General features: G+C 41.8%; 1 protein-coding gene across 4 annotated transcripts in view; it reads left to right on the top strand.

Moving 5' to 3' along the window:
* The first annotated feature begins 10414 nt into the window (after nt 1-10414).
* Nucleotides 10415-22174, top strand: part of VCL (vinculin) — a 112606-nt gene continuing 100846 nt past the window's right edge. For 2 of the 4 annotated variants that reach the window (XM_070364698.1, XM_070364697.1), the window contains exon 1: nt 10415-10689. In XM_070364698.1, the coding sequence (XP_070220799.1) occupies nt 10522-10689 (168 nt within the window). In that variant the 5' untranslated portion in view covers nt 10415-10521. The remainder of the gene's footprint in view (nt 10690-22174) is intronic. The other 2 variants (XM_070364700.1, XM_070364699.1) reach the window with 1 other exon arrangement.

Raw genomic sequence — 22174 nt, 5'->3', positions numbered from 1 at the left:
AAAGGCTAAAAGGGTATCTTTTAAATGTTATTAGTAGTTATCTCTGGGAGCTATAATTCTACATAATATTTAATAACCTTCTTTGTAGCTTTGTCACACAATGAAAAAGGTTGAAATGCGATAAAAAAGTGAGAAAACTTAAAAAATGTGTAAAACTGGAAAAAGATTTCAATTCACATTGAATTTTTAAAAGATTGGTCAAGAAAGAACAGGATCATATGGTAGTTCTATTTTTAATTTTTAAAAAATCTTTATTGAATTTGTTTCAGTATTACTTTTGTTTTATGGGTTTTTTGGGTTTTTGGCTGTGAGGCATGTGGGATCTCAGCTTCCAGACCAGGGGTCGAACCTGTACCTCCTGCATTGGAAGATGAAGCCTTAACCACTGGACCACCAGGGAAGTCCCTCTATTTTTAATTTTTGAGGACGTCAATACTGATTTCCATAGTGGCTGTACCAATTTACACTCCCAAAAGTGTATAAGGATTGACTTCTCTCCACATCCTTACCAACACTTGCTATTTTTTTATTTTTCACCCCACCTTTAAAAAAAATAATGCATTTATTTTTAATTGGAGGATAATTACTTTATCCTGTTGTGTTGGTTTCTGCCATACATCAGCACGAATCAGCTGTTGGTATACGTATATACTCTTGCTCTTGAACCTTCCTCCTACCTCCCACCTCATCCCACCCCTCTAGGTTGTCATAGAGCATCGGGTTGAACTCCCTATGTCATACAGCAAATTCCCACTGGCTATCTATTTTACATATGGTAATGTATATGTTTCAATGTCACTCTATTTTTTTACTTTTTGATAGGAGCCATTCTAACACATATGAGGTGATACCTTAACGCTGTTTTGATTTTCATTTCCCTGATGAATAGTGATACTGAGCACCTTTTTGGATGTCTTCTTTGGAAAATGCAATCCTAATTCTGGGAATATATCCAAAGGAAACAAAATCTAGTTCTTGAAGAGGTATCTTCACTTCCACGTTCATTGCAGAATTATTCACAATAGCCAAGGCATGTAAAGAATCTAAGTGTTCACCCAACAATAAAGAAAATGTGGTATATGTATGCAGTGGAATATTATTCAGCATTTAAAAAGAAGGAAACTTTGCCATGTGCAACAACATGGATGAAACTGGAAGACATTATGCTAAGTGAAATAAGCCAGACACAGAAAGATAAATACTGCATGATCTCATTTACATGTGGAATCTAAAAAAGTCAAACTCATAGAAACAGAGGGTAGAGGGTACTTACTATGGGAAGGGCTGGAAGGAATGGGAGAAATGGGGAGATACTGGTAAAAGTATACAAACTTTCAATTATAAGATGAATAAGTTCTGGAGACCTAATGTACAGCCTATTAACTATAGTTAATAATAACATATTGTATACTTGAAATTTTCTGAGAGTAGATCTTTAAGTATTCTCAACACTCATGGAAAATGCTAATGATCAATAAATGAGATGATGCATATGTTAATTAGCTTGATTGTGGTAATCATTTCACAATATATCTGTATATCAAAACATCACAGTTTATACTATAAATGTAAATATACATATATGATACCATATGCTTTATGTAAGTAAATAAATAAATAAATAGTTTTTATTTGCTAATTATACCTCAAAGCTCGGAATAAAAAAAGAAAAAGAACCACATTTTTTTCAAAATGATGGTGGAAGTGGTTGTGGTTTTGGGTGGGGATGGCGGGTGGGGTGGTGTGTACATGCAGCATTTGGGGAAGGGAAGGAAGGAAGGACTACTGACTGAGCCACTGTGTGGTTCGTATGTGGGGATGGCCTGGGGAAGGGCTTGGTAATGTGTTCTAGAGAGAGAAGGTACATTTGTGGTGAGCTGGGGGAACGCTGTGTGTGTGTCTACGTGTGAGTTGTAGATTCACCCATGTGGGCGTGAAGTGCACTGGAGTGTACTGAGAAGGTGTAAGCAAATCCTTAGACACATGACCAACATACAGCAGTCCAAAACCTCATCAGAAGGAGAACACAAAAACATGGAGCAAAACTGAGCATCCCAACTGAATACAGAAGTCTCTCTATCCCTGATTAAAGTTTCTATAAATTGTGCTCATACTGACAGTTGCTATTATTTGTCAATTTCCCAGTCTGTGTAAAAAAAGAGGATGTGTACTTCTTGTTTTCCACTTACCTCAGAGAACTGTTATAGACTTAAAAGAAACTAAAGTTTCCCATGTCATGGACACTGTGTAAAACAGCCACTGTCGATGCTAAATTTTTACATATCTTACAATGTTCCCTATCATTAGTGGTCTTCGGACTAATTACATGGCAAACAGTGATGTTGAGCTAGCCACAACCACGAGCAAATGCCACAGAGTCCTTAACCTCTGTATGTTATAATCTTGTGGAAATTTACCTTTTTATCTTTATCTTTGAGTTGTATGAACATTTACTTCCTTCTGACTAATATAATCACTGTCTTGGAGCATGCTCCATTCCAGGTCTTGCTCATTCTGGAATATCTGTGTCTTGCCTGCCTAACCAAATATTATTCTTCCTTTGAGGCCAGATTTGATTTCCTCTTGCTTGGAACTTGATCATATGCTCGTTTCCACATTATTTTTGACTTACTCTCATGATGGTTCTTAGTCTCAATTCAGTTCAGTCGCTCAGTCATGTCTGATTCTTTGCAACCCCATGAACCACAGTACGCCAGGCCTCCCTGTCCATCTCCAACTCCCAGAGTCCACCCAAACCCATGTCCATCGAGTTGGTGATGCCATCCAAACATTTCATCCTCTGTCATGCCCTTCTTCTCCTGCCCTTAATCTTTCCCAGCATCAGGGTCTTTTCAAATGAATCAGCTCTTCGCATCAGGTGGCCAAAGTATTGGAGTTTCAGCTTCAACATCAGTCCTTCCAATGAACACCCAGAACTGATCTCCTTTAGAATGGACTGGTTGGATCCCCTTGCAGGGCAAGGGACTCTCAAGAGTCTTCTCCAACACCACAGTTCAAAAGCATCAATTCTTCAGCGCTCAGCTTTCTTCACAGTTCAACTCTCACATCCATACATGACCACAGGAAAAACTATAGCCTTGACTAGACGGACCTTTGTTGACAAAGTAATGTCTCTGCTTTTTATTTTTTATTATTATTTTATTTTATTTTTTAACTTTACAATATTGTATTGGTTTTGCCATATATCAACATGAATCTGCCACAGGTATACACGTGTTCCCCATCCTGAACCCCCCTCCCTCCTCCGTCCCCGTACCATCCCTCTGGGTCGTCCCAGAGCACCAGCCCCAAGCATCCAGCATCATGCATCGAACCTGGACTGGCAACTCGTTTTATATATGATATTATACATGTTTCAATGCCATTCTCCCAAATCATCCCCCCATCTCCCTCTCCCACAGAGTCCAAAAGACTGTTCTATACATCAGTGTCTCTTTTGCTATCTAGTATACAGGGTTATTGTTACCATCTTTCTAAATTCCATATATATGCGTTGCTGCTGCCAAGTCGCTTCAGTCGTGTCCGACTCTGTGCGACCCCACGGACTGCAGCCTACCAGGCTTCTCTGTCCATGGGATTCTCCAGGCAAGAACACTGGAGTGGGTTGCCATTTCCTTCTCAAATGCATGAAAGTGGAAACTGAAAGTGAAGTCACTCAGTCATGTCTGACTCTTAGGGACCCCATGGGCTGCAGCCTACCAGGCTCCTCCGATATACTGTATTGGTGTTTTTCTTTCTGGCTTACTTCACTCTGTATAATAGGTTCCAGTTTCAGCCACCTCATTAGAACTGATTCAAATGTATTCTTTTTAATGGCTGAGTAATACTCCATTGTGTATATGTACCATAGCTTTCTTATCCATTCATCTGCTGATGGACATCTAGGTTGCTTCCATGTCCTGGCTATTATAAACAGTGCTGTGATGAACATTGGGGTACACGTGTCTCTTTCGATTCTGGTTTCCTCAGTGTGTATGCCCAGTAGTGGGGTTGCTGGGTCATAAGGCAGTTCTATTTCCAGTTTTTTAAGGAATCTCCACACTGTTCTCCATAGTGGCTGTACTAGTTTGCATTCCCACCAACAGTGTAAGAAGGGTCCCTTTTCTCTACACCCTCTCCAGTATTTATTGCTTGTAGACTTTTGGATTGCAGCCATTCTGACTGGCGTGAAATAGTACCTCATAGTGGTTTTGATTTGCATTTCTCTAATAATAAGTGATGTTGAGCATCTTTTCATGTGTTTGTTAGCCATCTGTATGTCTTCTTTGGAGAAATGTCTATTTAGTTCTTTGGCCCATTTTTTGATTGGGTCATTTATTTTTCTGGAATTGAGCTGTAGGAGTTGCTTGTATATTTTTGAGATTAGTTGTTTGTCAGTTGCTTCATTTGCTATTATTTTCTCCCATTCTGAAGCCTGTCTTTTCACCTTGCTTATAGTTTCCTTTGTTGTGCAGAAGCTTTTAAGTTTAATTAGGTCCTATTTGTTTATTTTTGCTTTTATTTCCAATATTCTGGGAGGTGGGTCATTGTCTCTGCTTTTCATATGCTGTCTAGGTTGGTCATAACTTTCCTTCCAAGGAGTAAGCATCTTTTAATTTCATGGCTGCAGTCACCACCTGCAGTGATTCTGGAGCCCCCCAAAATAAAGTCAGCCACTGTCTCCATTGTTTCCCCATCTATTTGCCATGAAGTGATGGGACCGGATGCCAAGATCTTAGTTTTCTGAATGTTGAGCTTTAAGCCAACTTTTCACTCTCCTCTTTCACTTTCATCAAGAGGCTTTTTAGTTCTTCTTCACTTTCTACCATAAGGGTGGTGTCATCTGCATTTCTGAGGTTACTGATATTTCTCTCAGCAATCTTAATTCTAGCTTGTGCTTCCTCCAGCCCAGTGTTCCTCAGTTCTTAGTCTAGTGCAGGCTATGAATTGACCTTTCTCTCTGGCAACACTTTTTGATTGGCCGCTGCTGCTGCTAAGTCACTTCAGTCGTGTCCGGCTCTGTGCGACTCCATAGACGGCAGCCTAGCAGGCTCTCCCAACCCTGGGACTCTCCAGGCAAGAACACTGGGGTGGGTTGCCATTTCCTTCTCCAAGGCATGAAAGTGAAAAGTGAAAGTGAAGTCGCTCAGTCGAGTCCGACTCTTAGCAACCCCATGGACTGCAGCGTACCAGGCTCCTCCATCCATGGGATTTTCCAGGCAAGAGTACTGGAGTGGGGTGCCATTGCCTTCTCCATTTGATTGGCTATTAGGTGCTAATCCTTTCTATTCAATAAGATTGAAAACATTTTATCCTCTTTTAGAGATGAGAAAACTGAAGCTTTGTAACTTTGTAACTTGCCAAGTGTCAATTTGAAACCATGTGGCTAAGTGCCTAGCTATAAATCTAGGGTTCTGTTGTTGTAGAAGAAGAGGAAAACAGACATTGGGAGACATCTAGCAACCTCTGTCATAGAGAGATGGGAGATAAACGTAAAATGGTCATCTAATAGAAGGACAATTGTGATACATGCTATGAAGGAGGAAGGATTGTATAAACAGTTCAGGCTTTGAAAGAAGTCAAAGAGAGAAAACTAGATGTGGGCCTTGAAGACAAGTATATTAGTTATTCTATTGCTATGTAACAAATTATCCCACAACACCCACTTATTATCTCAAAATTGTATAGGTTAGAAGTCCTGTGTGTGTGGCTGAGTTCTCTGCTCAGCATCACAAGGCTATAATCAAGGTGCCAACTGGACTGAGTTCTCATCTGGAAGCTCTGGGGTAAATCTGTTACTGAGATCATTCTTCTTGTTGGCAGAATTCAGTTCCTTGTGGCTGTGCGAATGAGGTCTGTATTTCCCTGCTGTGTGTCAGCCAGGGCCAGGCTTAGCTTTTAGAAGCTGCCTACATTCCTTGATATGTGGCCTCTTGTATCTTTAATGCAGCAATAGCTTGTCAAATCCTTCTTGTGCTTCTAATTTTTAACTTCCTCTCCGTGATCAGCTGGAGAAAGCCCTCTGCTTTAAGGGGGTTAATGTAATTAGGCGAGGCCTGCCTGGAAAACCTTCCTATCTTAAATTCAGCTGTATTATATAATGTCAATCATGTAAGTAAAACCTATTATAGTCATTGTACCGGGATTATACCAGGGGCCATAAATCTAGGGGAACATCTTGGAATTTTACTTGGTGGTGGTTTAGATGCTAAGTCATGTCCAACTCTTGCGACACCATGGACTGCAGCCTGCCAGGCCATCTCTGTCCATGGGATTCTCCAGGCAAGAATACTGGAGTGGGTTGCCATTTCCTTCTCTAGAGGATCTTCCCAACCCAGGGATTGAACTTGGGTCTCCTGCATTGCAGGCTAACCCTCTTAGTTATAGGGAAGCTCCATAAGACATAGACAAGCAGAGAGAACTTTCTATATGGGGAAGAAAAGCAGGCAAAACTCAAAAGAGAAACTGCACAACAGATTCTTGGATATTAGAATGTCTGTTTGTGACTGCTCCAATAATAATAGCTTCCTTTTACTGAGGTCTCCTTGGTGCTTGACACAAATTTATTCACTAATCCTTATATCAGCTTTATGAGGGTGGTATTATTTCACTTTTATAAAGAAAGAAATTCAGGCAGAGAGAGGAAAAGCCACCCACCACAGTTCTATTTCAATCAAGTAGTAAAGCTGGCACTATGGCTTGAGCTCTGGATGACTTCCAAGTTTGTGCTCTTTCCATTGCTTAACCCACCTGACTGTGGGTCTGGATGGGAAAGCAGAAGTCAGTCATGTTGGTTTGAGCTCAGTCTGTGGAGGCATGGATGTTAACATGTGTTAACAGGTGTCATGGAAGATTTTAGAAGGAACATGTGAATTGTGGGAGAGGAAGGGGAGAAAAGTAGATATGGATGTGGATGGAGGGGAACACATGGACTGGCTGTGCAGTATGGTATTTTAGTTTGATCAGTCAGGAGGATCCTGGATGACAAGATTGTAGGCAGGGATGATATGTTCCAGTTGACTACTGCGTGACCAAGCCTCTGAATCTCACTGCTAACTTGCAGGAAGTTCACAGAACAGAAGAACATGTTAAATTGCACATAAGTATACAATCAGCAGAATGGAGGCAAAAGGAGGATTACAGATAACAAATCATATACAGTTTCATCATCCAAATATTGCTATTACTAATGTGAAATAACAAACAGGAAAATAGCTTTGGTAGCTGTGGTGTGTATTAGTTGCTCAGTCGTGTCTGACTCTTTGGGACCCCATGGACTGTGCCCACCAGACTTCTGTCCATGGAATTCTCCAGGCAAGAATAGTGGAGTGGGTTGCCATTCCCTTCTCCAGGGGTTCTTCCTGACCCAGGGATAGAACCTAGGTCTCCCACATTGTAGGCAGATTCTTTACTGTCTGAGCCACCAGGGAAGCCCAACTGTGGTAGGACTAGATAACAGTTTTAATAGATTTGATACGAGGCTCCATAAGGAATGGGAGTTCCTAGGGAGCTGTTTAATAATTAAGTCAGTCATGGTCAGATGTAGGTTACCAGCTATGTAACTAGGGCCAGGTTCATGGGTACACAATCAGTGTAGTTACACAGTGCCCTATATTCAGAACTTCATATTTGGGGCCACATGCTTTGCAGTCACTGTCTTGATTCTTAATAATTTTATCTTTGAGTTTGTACTTTAGCAGAGAAGTCCATTGGGACAACTGGAACAGACACCAGGGGCTAGGAGCCTCAGCTACTGCATGGTCCTCCCTTCCACCACATCCCTTGGATGGTCTAGACGCTGGCCCTCAGCTACTGCATGGTCCTCCCTTCCACCACATCCCTTGGTGGTCTAGACGACGGCCCCTAGACCCCAGTCAGGCTCCCCTGCCCAATTTAGTGACTATTACCTACTACTCTGCCTTACTCTGCCTTGGGCAGGGCTCTGTGTGTTCCACCAATAGTATCTAGGGTTAGGCAAGTGGGTGGCTATTCTCAACCTAAGCTATTTAATATCGATGCCGCAGCATTTCTTTGCACTTAACTCAGTGGGGGTGAGCTTCTTGCCTTTCTTTATCATTACAGAGAGGGTCTCAGTGTGGAGGTTGTAATACCTTTGGAGGTCACCCAATTACTGTGAGTTTAGGAGGCAGGCCTATGGGAAGGGGAGATGCTTGACTTGGCCTCCTTGTCCTTCGCTGGGAATAGCATGTTAGTCCAGCAGCTAGCAGGTGGGGGCTTCAGGCAGCCAGTAGGTTGCATGGGCCCCCAACTTCCTATGGGGGGATCTGAATTTATGCCAAAGGTATACCCCTGCCCAGGAAGTGTGACATTAAATAGCAGATAAAAATACTATGACAGGTTGAGAGAGAGACCACCAAAGAAAGGAGTAAGCTTTACATTTTAGCATCTTTACCTGCACTTTTTCCTGCTTTTTGATCCACATTTTTATTTTGCACTGAGCCCCACAACTTTAGTAGCTGGTCCTGTGTGTGATCTTAGAAATTACAAAGTATCAAATTCTAAGTTTCTTAGAACTTCAGTTCAGTTCAGTTCAGTTCAGTCACTCAGTCTGTCTGACTCTTTGCGACCCCATGAACTGCAGCACGCCAGGACTCCCTGTCCATCACCAACTCCCAGAGCCTACCCAGACTCATGTCCAGTGAGTCAGTGATGCCATCCAGCCATCTCATCCTCTGTCATCCCCTTCTGCTCCTGCCCTCAATCTTTCCCAGCATCAGGGTCTTTTCAAATGAGTCAGCTCTTCGCATCAGGTGGCCAAAGTATTGGAGTTTCAGCTTCAACATCAGACCTTCCAGTGAACACCCAGGACTGATCTCCTTTAGGATGGACTGGTTGGATCTCCTTGTAGAACTTAGAAAATAACAAATAAATGTTAGCTTAAAATAGAGAAATCCATTGCCTATAAGGACATGAAAGCAGTAACAAAAACGTAGAGCTACTATGAGAAGGAAAAGTAGAGGACTTAGTAACACAAGGTAGAAACAAGATGTATACTACTAGGCAAAAACAAGAATTGCACAGTGAAACACACACTAGTTTAGCCTCTTGCAAAATGCAGGTCCTTGAAAAACACTTGCCTTTGACTTGAGCATCTTCTGCTTGGAGGTATCAATGAAAGTGTTTCATCTTGGAATGGGGAAGCTTAGGCAAGAGATTTTGAGGTGAGGAAGACATTTAGAAGATGTCTTCTACACAGCATGCTGTGAGAAGATTAGGCAATTTGGTCTTATCTATCAAAATGTATGGATTTTTGCATTTTTCACTTCATTTCTAGGTTCTCCTTAAATACATCGAGGGGCTTCTCTGGTGGCTCAGTGGTAAAGAATCTGCCTGCCAATGCAGATGTGGGTTTGATCCCTGGGTTGGTAAATGCCCTGGAGAAGGAAATGGCAACTCACTCCAGTATTATTGCCTAGGAAATCCCATGGACAGAGGAGCCTGGAAGTCCATGGGGTGGCAAAAGAGTCAAACATGACTTAGTGACTAAAAAATAACAATACAGAAGCAAGAACCATTATATTCATGCAGAACTGTTGAATAGGGAAAAATCAAAATGTCCATTACTAGGAAACTGATTTCATGCAATGGAATATCATGCAGCCATCAAAAGAATGAGATCCACCTAGACTTGTATTTACCAAGATAGAGATAACCAAGGGGATTTTATTTAAGGGGAAAAAAAAATCAAATTCCTGGAAAATGTTTAATGCCACTTACTCAGAAAATATATATGTACAAGATAGTGAGTAGACAGGGCTAAAGCAAAGGTGTAAATCCTGCACACCGAACTGTTAACAGTGACTATCTCTGAGGATGGGAGTGGGTGAAGTGTGTGTGTGTGTGTGTGTGTGCCTGCGCTATGTGTGAATGAATGGGACACATGTTCCTCTGGGCACCTCTGCTGTTTGAAAGCATTACGGAGAGGAAGTGGAAAGAGTATTTTTAGGGCGTCGTGTGAAGGGAAAACTTGGGGAGCAGGGAACAGACTAATGGCTCTCGGGTCTCCTCAGACTCCAGCGCCGCCAGAGGTGAGGAGACCCCGCCCCACTGAGGTGATTCTGCAGAGGGGCGGAGTTCTGCAGAGCCGAAGCGGGAGGCGGCCTCGGGGGCGGGGCCCCCGGCTCCAGCCGCTCGCTCCGCTCCCACCATGCCCTTATAAGGAGCGCCCGGCGTTAGGGCTCGGGAATCCGGTCGCAATCCCTGCGGCGCAGCCCCAATCCCAGGCCCCTCCCTTGGGAATGGGGGCGGGGCGGGGTCTTGGCGGCGCGGTTGCGGGGGCGGAGCATATCAAAGAGGGACCAATAGGAGTGGAGTCCTGGGTCTGAGCGGCGCTTCCATTGGGCGCGGCGGCGGGAGCGGGCGGAGCGCCCGTGAGGCTGGTTACACTGAGGGAAGCCCCGACTCTGTAGTCGCTGCTCCGAGTCCGTCTCCGTGCGGGTCCCCGGCCCCTGGTTCTCAGTTCTCTGTAGCCCGCGGTTCGCCGCCCCGCTCGCCGCCGCGATGCCGGTGTTTCATACGCGCACGATTGAGAGCATTCTGGAGCCGGTGGCGCAGCAGATCTCGCACCTGGTGATTATGCACGAGGAAGGCGAGGTGGACGGCAAAGCCATCCCTGACCTCACCGCGCCTGTGGCCGCCGTGCAGGCGGCGGTCAGCAACCTCGTTCGGGTGAGTGCGCTGGGCCTGGGATGGGGATCGGGGGCGGGAGACGTTCCTGGGGTCCTGGCTCGCCTCACGGTTCCCGGTCACTGCCTGTGAGTTTGCGCGTGGACTCGGGAGCCAGATCGCCTCAGGTTTGAATATTGACTCCCCCGCTCTCTGACCTTGAGCGAGCCCTCGGGCCTCTCTGAGCTTCAGTCTCCTCATCTATAAAATGGGGACAATCCTAATAATGCCTGCCTTGCGGATTTCTTGTGAACATTCAGTGAGGTGGTATTTATAAAGTGCTTAGCCCAGCTTATGACCTGTAGTAACCGCTCAGTAAATGCTAGGTGTTAGGTTGTCTGATAGCCCCTTTCCTTAAGCTGGCTGTCGCCCCTCCCGTTGACAGCCTTGCTCTCAGCTCCTTTTTAGGCCTCCCCAGCCTGGCCTCTGGGCTGGCGGGTTCCTCTACTGACTCCCTGCCTCTCCTTCCAGGGATTCTTAAATAGGAGCCACGTTGTTCTCCCTTCTGATACTTCTGCCCCTCACCTTGAAACCTGCCTCACCCACCACCCCTTCCGAGAGCTCCGCGGGTCCGGTCCTTTTGTCCACTTGTCTTACTGACCCCTCATGTCTGTCTCCTCCCTTCCTGAGGAGTCTACTTCTGCTCACACCTCTGGCACTCACAAACGCCGGGTGACTTCTTTATGCAGTAATTCGTGGGCACCAATCCCTTTCCCCCTTTCGCTTAACCCCGCTGCTTTTCATTACCGCCCCCTCCCCCAACTCCTGTGGAGATTTCCACCTGGCTTTACCTGCTGTCACACGACTTCCTCCCCTTGGGGCCTTTCCAGACCCGGGGGCCCTCCTCCTCGGCCCCTCCTCCTGACAGGAAGCAAGATGGAGCTGCCGGGAGAGGCCTGTGGAATCTGGGATCTGCGGCCCCTGCCGGAGAAAAGAACGGGGCGTCTCCTCCCCAAGCCACAACTTTCCTGGATGGCTAAGTGGCTCCGCAGACCCCTGTCGCCCACAGCGGTGACTCGTAACTGAGGTGGTTCCTGGAGGAGGCAGAGCCCGCTTCTGAAATGGAAAAGAGGTGCCCAGTCTCCTAACACCCCGCTGGCTAATATCACACTTTTCTTTCCCACCCTGGGTGGGTGACTCAGAAGGCTGCTGCCTGTGAGAAGCAACTTCGGAAAAAGTTCCTAAGGCTTCCCCACCGAGCTGTGTAAATAGAGTGTGTCAGGGTAGTTAGGAGGCTGCGAGGCCACTGTGAGTCTGGGTGCGGCTTGGGCTCCTTATCTGATTAGAGCACTTCAATGCACTTCAGCTGCTGAAAGTCTTCCTCAGTCTTCAGGGGCCCAGTTCAGGAGACTGGTAACTAGAAGACACTACTGACCAAATTCCCCATCTGTTTTCCCTGTATTTAGTTAGACTGTACTCAGGAAGAATACTGTGTTCACTCAAAATCTCTAGTTCTACATTGTTCTTATTTTTTTTATAACTTATTTTAATCTAAGGCTCCAGAGTGCATTCTTATGTAGTGTTGTCTAACATGGCTGCATTCCAGGCCTCCATTTTTCAACAAATAGGAAACAATGTAAAGAGACAAGGTAATAGTGTCCCTCCAAGGAGTACTTCAGGAAATGAAATCTTAAAACCACATGTTGCACTTGGAACAGAGCTGGTGTAGTCTAGGGGCTGATATCTGGCTAGGCTATTTAGAGAAAAGTTATTTATGAGCTTCAGTGCATGAATTAATAAGAATTGAATGTCTGTTGTATAGGGAACATTTTAATAAATCAGGTTTTCAGGTTGAAATGTGCATTAGAATCACCAGTGGGGCTTTTTAGAAATAAAGATGTCCAGTTCCCATCCCAGACTTACTGAGGAGGTTGGGTCAAGGTCTTTGTGTTTTTAAGAAGCTCCATAGATGGCTGTGATACAGTCCCTTAGTAAACATTGTAATAGATTCTGTGAGACAAACAGAATAAACGAGGGCAGTGATAAGCTAAAAACAAAATTATTACATACTTTCCAATACATTACAAAAGAAGAAATTTGATAGGAGTTAGCAGAGAGAAAGTGAGGAGGATTGTGTTGATAGTCAGTGGTGAACAAAAGTACTTGTGATTAAGTCACTTCCAGGTTACAGCAAGTAGATTGTCTTGACTTGCTCAGGGAGGCAAGCTGGAGAGAAACTGGAGCTGAAGTTGGTGCATGCTGTATGGGCAGTTTAACACAAGTCCAATAAAATGAAAAAGAATGGAAGGGAGAGGATAAGAGTGTGTGAGGGAAACTGTATAGATTGTGTTCTGGGGAGCCCAGAGGATTTACCCATTGCTCGGAATTCTGGGTGACTGTTGTGGCCCTTGTATATGTATATTCAGTATATGCTACTGAATATTGTGATGAATTGTGTACATGTGTCAAGTTCCTAACTAGATTGTGTCTCATATGATATGTATGTGCTCCCCAGTTCCTACCCTTAACATTGGCACATGGGATGGCTTGATATTGTTGAAGGAAAGAAGGAACTATGGGAAGGCAGATAAATTAGGAGACTAAAAATTGGTTGGTCATGAAGAAAATGAGAGGACTTTGGGTTTGGCAGGCAAAATGGAGCAGGAAATAGGACTATTTTAGAAATACAGTGGAAGAAGAATTAGTAGAGCCTGATTATAGAACTCTCAGGGAAGAAATGTGATGTTCCTCTAATGAATCTGATTTTTGAACAAGTATTCCAAAATGTATGCAATTCACATTTCTTTCAGTTACCTTGGGAGGCTATATCCCTATTCCAATGTTTCTCTTTGGGATTTTTTTTTTTTTTAACAGATTATATATATACAAATAAATTTGTTTTATTTTGGTCAAGAAAATTTTGTCTGAAGTGGGTATTGCTTAACCTTACTACTATTTTTGAGTCTAAAGTGACTTTTGAATATTTCCAAAATGAAAATATACCCAATGATGATGAAATTCTGCATTGTTAAGCAGTGGTCATCCACTTATCAGATCGGTATTTATTGAGAACCCCCTTTTAACATCAAAGCAGTAAGTATTATGTTGGCCAGAGTAAGTATAATATTGGATTGAAAGTCATAAGTGGCCCAGAGAAAGTGATGTATGGAAGTTCAGAGGAAGATGAGGTCACTTTTCTTGAGAACATGGGGAAGACTTTATGGAGAAGGTAACCTCTGAACTGGCCTTAAAGAAGATGGTATTTGAACATTTAAGGATGTGGTAATCCCGGGGATGGGGGAGCCTGGTGGGCTGCCATCTCTGGGGTTGCACAGAGTCGGACACGACTGAAGTGACTTAGCTTAGCTTAGCTTAAGAAAGGCATTATAGGTAGAAAGGACTACCTGAACAGAGTCAGAATTACTGAGAATCTGAGGGAGGACCAAGTTTTGACTTAGGGAATCATTAAGCAAAACATTTGGATTTGCAATTTTTCATGTTATTTGTTAAGTAAAAGTAGTCTGGTCACTTGATATATGTATCATCACAATTGAGTCATCACTTTTACTCCACCCTTAGAGAGAGGGTAGGATGAGATTATTTACATGTCTTTTTTCTAGTGAATAAGATCATTTAAAAAAAAACAGCTTGTTGATATATAATTTACATACCATACAATTCACTCATTTAAAGTGTACAATTCCCTGTTTCTCAGTGTATTTATAGAATTGTACAACATCTCCAGAGTCTAATTTTAGGACATTTTTGTTCCCTCAGAAGGAAACTTCATACCCATTACATTCACTGATTTTCTCCCATCCCCTAATACTCCAGCCTTAGGCAACCATCAATTTGCTTTCGGTCTTTATGGATTTGCACATTTTGGACATTTCATGTAAATGGAATCGTAAAATATGTGGCCTCTTGTGTCTGACTTTTCACTTAGCATAATGTTTTCATCTGTGGTGTAGTATGTGTCAGAAATTCATTCCTTTGTTGCTGAATAATATTCCATTGTATAAAATAAGGCCATTTTAAACACAGAGAGTGATTCTAATGCAGTAATAAAACAAAGAGGGGACCTAGGAGAAAGAAGGATGGGAAAGGAAAAATAGAGGAGGGGTACAAGTTCTAAAAGCAATGTGAAAAAAAAAAATAAAAGCAATGTGAAAAATTCAGACGTCTTTGGCTGTCTGTGTTGTAGCATGGTATATAAATTTTTCTTTTTTCCCATTGAAGTGGCCCATAGAAATCTGAGTCTTTGTGACCGTAAAGTCATGCCAGTTTTGTTAATGGGGTTCATACACTTTGCCTTCTCCATTGCATCTGAGGGCATGTGTTGTAATTACTCCTGGGGCTCATGAAATATTTATTTTGGGAGTTTTGTGGCTTTGACTTTTATGAGCCTCACCCATATATCATACCCTGTTGGGACCAGCTCTGGGACAAATAGCAGCATTGTCTTTAAACTGATAAATGGGAAAGACTGTTCTGTTCTTAAAAAGAAATCAGCAGTTTATTTTGTTGTTAATACGTTATCTGTATTAACATCTGAAATTATTCCTACTTTAATTTCTTTTGGTTGATGTTGGACTCACTTCATTTAAAATAGATAGCAATGTTTGGGTGACAGGGCTATGGGTGATCTTTCTCTTAATATTCTGTATTTTCTAATTTTTAAAATGGAAATATTCATTCCTATATTAAGGAAAAATTAAGGTAAATAATAAGAATATATAATTCTTTATAGTTTATAAAATGCTTTCATATAAACATATATATAATCTCATAGCAATCCTTTAAGGTAGATATTGCTATGTTCCCAATTTTACAGATGAAGATACTGTAAATCAGTTACGTAACCTGCCTGCAGTGGCACAGCTGCTTAGTAGTGGAGCTTGGACTCGAACTCTGTTTCTCTCACTCTGGACCCTCTGCTTTTTTCACTTTACTTTGCTGTGTCCACTTGTCCTGGATCTGGCAAGATTATCTGTTTAAAGCCTGCCTTTGGCATGGCCTGTATGAAGGGCCTATATTAAAAAAATGATGTGAAGGTAGTGTTCTGTTTCACAGCGACATTTAATTCTGCAGCTTAAAAAAAAATAGATACAGATAGTACAAAAGTATTTATGTCTGTAAAAGATAAAGACTTTTTCTAGTGTATTTAGCTGCTTAGCTTGAAGTCTATTATAACTAAATAGTATTTAAAGTAGGTTTGTAGGATTTCTTTATATTTAAATAGTATTTAAAGTAGGCTTGTGGGTTCTTTGGGGAATTATGAAGTTTCATTTGGAACAGATCAAAAGAGATATACAAATGGGACTTAAATCTGCTCATGACTGAGAGAATGGAAGAGTTTTGGAGACTCTGTTTCTACAACTATGTTTATAATTTTAGTGGAGCCCCAGTTTAAGTATTTGTTTATATATATACTGACACTATAGAAAGTTGGGCTTTTCTAAAGCTGTTTTATAAATAGCACTGGTATAACAGTGGACACAATAAAAGTTATTTCATATTTCATGGACAAAATAAAAGTTATTTTATATTTTATGGACAAAATAAAAGTTAAAGTCCTGTGCTGTCAACCACAGTATCCTAAACTGACTCCTTTTGCCCTTGTCAGGAGTAAGGACAGCTTTAAGGCAACTGCTTTTATGGATATGGGACTAATTTGGATTTTAATATTTCTTGTATATTTGTTAAAAGAGTAGTCTGGTAATTTTATATACTTAATTACTGGTTATTTTTACACACACACACATATATATCTATAATACTTATGTTTTATATGTATCACAACTGAGAGGGTCATTATTTTAAAAGCTTTCTGACAACTTCCTGGTCTTGCTGGCACACCTTGAAAGAGGGTAGGATGGGAACATCTTAATACAGTATACAGCTAGCATAGCGGGTATTGTTTTTCTCTTTTGACAGCCATCATACTTGGTCAGTATTTGTCTTCACTGGGTTGAAGGTTTCTCAATGGCAGGGACCATGTCTGTGTGTTTGCTTCTTTATTTCCAGTGTCAAGTTGGTAATAGGTATGAAATATAACTTAAAAAATACTGAATACATATCATTCATTTTTTATGCACAAAATATTATAATAGAAATTTTTGTGTGGCAAATATCTTCCATCCCCAGCTTTTAAACATCTGGTGTACTGAATTTGAACAGTCTCTTCAAATTTATAATAGGCCTCATCTGAAACAAGTAGAATGTATACTGAGAGGGAGGAATGAATGGCTAACTGCCCATTGTTTGAGATAACAAAAGTGTTAGGCTATTTTGGGTTGTGGTTCTCTGTTTCAGAGTCATTTCAACTATGCAGGCCACTTACTAAATTCATAATGTGCGAATATGTTGCCTCCTGTCTGAAAGTGGCATTGAGATTTTGCATTCTTTTTGAATTGTTTTGTCTTTTTAAAATTTAACAGTTTAGTCCAGGGGTTGATATAGTGTTTGGAGCTCTGCTAGTTACAGTGCAGTATCATACCATGAGTCATCAATGCCTCATTAAAAGATTTTTATTTCCTTGAACGATATGGCAGAAGACAAAGATTTCAGAAAGTTGATCTGGTTCTTTTTTGTGTTTTGGCTGATCTGCGGCCCAACTTTTTCAGTGAACCTTATGTCATGGTCACGACGGTGGGGTATATTTTTACATAATAAACCAGCATTAGAGCAGTATCAAAAGAAGTAGCTGTATGGAAAGAGCAAATGTCAGAGATCAGTTGGTATCCCAGCAAGTTTTCTCTCTAGGATAATGCTCCATGCTCAGGACTCTTGCTGAGAAGGGTTATTCTGTCAGTTCATGTTGCTTTCAGGCCAGTCTGCTTTTAAATCTTCCCAAATAGAAAGGACTAAAAGAAGAAAACAAACTTTAGCCTTGGCTTTTTTAAGCTCCAACAGCCTTCAGTGCTATGTAGTATAAATATTTCAGAGTGAGCTTTAAGGGGTAAAGTTCAAATCTGTAATAAGACTCTGAAACACCCAGAGATGAAAGTTTATATATGTGAGGAAGGACCTCCCATTGGAGGCTTTCATCTGTCTTTCTGTTACTTGTCTGGACCTGTAGAATCCTTACAGTATACATTTGGGTATATTGGGCCACACAGTTAAGTTCAGATAACATATGTTTTGAGTTATCTAGGTGACTACTCCTCTGATTTTTTTTCTGTAATTTTCTTATTCAGTTTCTGTTGGGAATGGTTATGAGAGGAAGGCTATCTTACTTGTTTTTCCTTAATAATTTACAAAAGAAGTTAATTAGGGAAGGAAGTTGAAATAAATATATAAGTAGAGGATTTTTGTTCATTTGTATTTTTATCATAGTTAAACTGTTTTATCTTTCATTTAAAATAATACTAGTGAATAGTATACTATCAATAATTATTTTTTGTCATGCTGAACCTTCATATAGTCTTTCAAAAAGAATAGTTTTTCTTGTTACAACAGTATTATACTTTTTATTGTTGAAATTTATAAAAATCTATAGTCACAGTCTTCTTACAGTGTTTCTCAGCCTTTTCCAGTCTTTTTCCTCTAGTCCAAACCCATTTGTTTCCACAGATATAAATACAAACTTAACTATATATAGATGCACCAGTTCTTATCCTTTTCCACCACTAACACCCCTCCTCCCAAACCATTTAATTCACTTTACTGCTCAAAAATTTGCAAACAAAAGCAAGGAAACCCAGTCTGTTATAACTATCCAGGATTTTCACTGCTATGTGCTGTTTGGGGAGCCATAATACTTAGCTAACAGCTCTTTCGGAGAAGACAATGGCACCCCACTCCAGTACTCCTGTCTGGAAAATCCCATGGATGGAGGAGCCTGGTAGGCTGTAGTCCATGGGGTCGCTAAGAGTCGGACACAACTGAGCGACTTCACTTTCACTTTTCACTTTCATGCATTGGAGAAGGAAATGGCAACCCACTCCAGTGTTCTTGCCTGGAGAATCCCAGGGACGGGGGAGCCTGGTGGGCTGCCGTCTATGGGGTCGCACAGAGTTGGACGCTACTGAAGCGACTTAGCAGCAGCAGCAGCAACAGCTCTTTAAGTGAGTGACGAATGAAATAAGTTCAAAATAATGGGCTGGGTCCGGAAAGAACTTCTAATCTCAACATCCTCTTTAAAGATATGGGGTCTTTACATTGAATAAGTTTGTGCATTTTATGTACACAAAGGGATAAGGTATGATAGAGTAATGAATAAAAGAGGACTTGTATAATTAGATATAGGCAGTTAGGGAGTGCTTGCTTTCTTTCCAGTCCCTTGGTAAAACTTTGTAGATCTTCTGTTCTTATATGCTGGGTCATCAATCTTTGGATAATTGATTTGATTGATTGTGTGCTTGTTACTATCTCTCTCCCTACTCCCCTAGGCTGTCTCCCTCTAAGACTGCTGGTTTCTGGAGGGCAAAGACTGGTTATATTCTTCTTGATATTCCCAGCATTGTCCTTATCGTGGTATCCCAGGTGGTGCAGTGGTAAAGGATCTGCCTGCTGGTGCAGGAGACTGGAGTTTGATCTCTGGGTCTGGAAGTTCCCCTGGAAGAGAAAATGGCAACCGGTCCCAATATTCTTGCCTGGAAAATCCCATGGACAGAGGAGCCTGGTGGATCCTCTGTCCATACAGTCCATAGGGTAGCACAGCGTCAGACATGACTGAGTGCACATGCACATGCACACTTATCCCATCTTGTGCTCATAGTATTCCTGTGATAAATGTGTTGTGCTTTGATATTCACTGTAGCCGCTAGTCATCCTAGGTTTATTCATGATGATAAAGATAGCTCACTATCTCTTGCCTCCATTGGATGACTTGGTATTCTCTTCTGCCCTTCAGTTCAGTTCAGTTCAGTTCAGTTCAGTCGCTCAGTTGTGTCCGAGTCTTTGCAAGCCCATGAATCGCAGCACACCAGGCCTCCCTGTCCATCACCAACTCCCGGAGTTCACTCAGACTCACGGCCATCGAGTCGGTGATGCCATCCAGCCATCTCATCCTCTGTCGTCCCCTTCTCCTCCTGCCCCCAATCCCTCCCAGCATCAGAGTCTTTTCCAATGAGTCAACTCTTCGCATGAGGTGGCCAAAGTACTGGAGTTTCAGCTTTAGCATCATTCCTTCCAAAGAAATCCCAGGGCTCATCTCCTTCAGAATGGACTGGTTGGATCTCCTTGCAGTCCAAGGGACTCTCAAGAGTCTTCTCCAACACCACAGTTCAAAAGCATCAATTCTTTGGCACTCAGCTTTCTTCACAGTCCAACTCTCACATCCATACATGACCACTGGAAAAACAGATTCATAAATATTATATTGTGTTGGTTACATAATTGGAACTTTAGATTCCAAAAACTGTAACTTCTATCAGAAGTCAGCTTTTTGGATTGGTATGAATGTGGGATGTGTGTATGTATAGAGGATGAGAAGAAGTGAATCTTAGAACTAAAAATGTTTTACAAGTATTGTTAAGTTGCAGAAAATAGACTCTTGGCCCTTAGAGAATTTCCCACTGATAAGATTTCCAGTTGAATGATTTTTAAGGGGAAAGTGGCTGAATTTCATTGCAGTTGGCCACAGTCCAAGCCAAAGTCATTCCTTCTTTTGAAATAAGCTTAACTTATTCCCATAGGTAGGCTTTCTGTGAAGAAAGAAAAATGGTGTATTTGTTCTTAGATTTGAAAGTTGAGGGACCAACTAGCAACTTATCTAGCTTCCCTGTATTTCCAGCCTTCTCTCTGTCCCCACCCCATCCCTGGAGAACTGGATCATCTTTTATCTGTAAGGTGGACAACACGTTTTTATTCATTTAATTCAAATAGATAAGGATATCTGAATGTGCCGGTAAATTTCTAGTAACACTCAATTTTCTTATTGTGTGGCTGTCACTCAACAGCAAAATTAGTTATCAGACTCTACTATGCACATTGCCTGGTGTTCTGAATGATTTGTTGTCATGCAGTCACTAAGTTGTGTCCAACTCATTGTCACCTCATGGACCACAGTATGCCAGGCTTCCCTGTCCTTCACTATTTCCCAGAGTTTGCTCAAATTCATGTCCATTGAGTCAGTAATGCCATCCAACCATCTTATTCTCAGTTGTCCCCTTTCTCCTTCTGCCCTCAAATCTTTCCCAGCATCAGGGTCTTTTCTAATGAGTCGGCTCTTCACATCAGATGGCCAAAGTATTGGAGCTTCAGCTTCAGCATCAGTCCTTCCAGTGAATATTCAGGGTTGATTTCCTTTAGGATTGACTAGTTTCATCTTGCTGTCCAAGGGACTCTCAAGAGTTATCTCCTGTGCCACAATTCAAAAGCATCCATTCTTTGGCATTCAGCCTTCTTTATGGTCCAACACTCAGATATGGTCTGTGGCCTCAAGTTGTTAAAACACAGGTGAAATTTATGATCTTATAAAAGATTTAGCTTATCCACATTCTCTCCATGCATCAAATTATTGTGGAATTTAAATTATTTACTTAAAGGGTTGTGTGTTGATAACAATAGTTTTTATTCCTTGGAGCCATGGAGAAAGTATGAGTGGTCTAGCAGCAGAACGCTCAGGTGGTGTGCCCCCAGTTAGGAAAAGAATTCTGATCATTGGCTTCAGCTTCCCTCTTCCTGTGATTCTCTAGGCACAGTGGGTATTCATTTCCTCAAAGCTGGGTGCTGCTTGTGGGCTATCACATGGGCTGTTCCCTCTGCCTGAGCTACTCTTTACTTGGATTTCGAAGTAAAGCTGTTCTTTACTTGGATCATTTCTGTTAATCCATATTAAATATCAGCTTTTTAGGGTTGACTCTAAAAAGTCAAAGGTTGACCTCCTTGACTCTGCCTTCAAAACTATGTTAGGTCACTCTATCATATGATTATTTTTTTCTTTATTGTGCTTTTTATAATTATAAGTCATTATTTGTGTGATGATTACTTCTTTAACATCTTTTTCCCTCTAGAGTCCCATGGGCAAATACTGGCTCTGCTGTGTTTGCCCCTGAATTTCCAGCACCCATTGAAGTGCTTGACACATAGAAGAGTCTTAAGGAATGATTGTTGAATGAACAAGAGGGAAGACCACTTGCTGCTTCCCTACCCCTAGACTGTTCTATGCTTCTTTGGAAAAATGTATATCATGCGTGGGTGAATCTTGGCAAAATTTAGCTGTCAATTAGGAAAGCAGCTGTAAATCATTGCTTAGCATGGGGTATTGCATGCAGTAGGATCATCCAATTCATGTTTCCTGAATGAATAAATTCTAGGCATAGAGTCCTGGATGCAGATGGGGATAATCCTTTTCAGCACAGAATCATGCAGGGTATGTAAATGTAAATAAAAATATAGCGTGGGTTTGGGATTCTCTATTAGTTTTGATGCTTTGTAAATGAACAGCTTTGGCAATGTGCATCTAGTATGAGTTAGCAAATACCAAAATCAGATATAGATATAAGGTACTCCCCTGGAGAAGGGTATGGCAACCCACTCCAGTATTCTTGCCTTGAGAATCCCATGGACAGAGGAGCCTGGTGGGCTATAGTCCATAGGG

Source organism: Bos mutus, chromosome 28 (assembly GCF_027580195.1).
Source record: "Bos mutus isolate GX-2022 chromosome 28, NWIPB_WYAK_1.1, whole genome shotgun sequence".
Taxonomy (NCBI): Eukaryota; Metazoa; Chordata; class Mammalia; order Artiodactyla; family Bovidae; genus Bos; species Bos mutus.
This window is presented reverse-complemented; position numbering and strand designations above follow the sequence as displayed.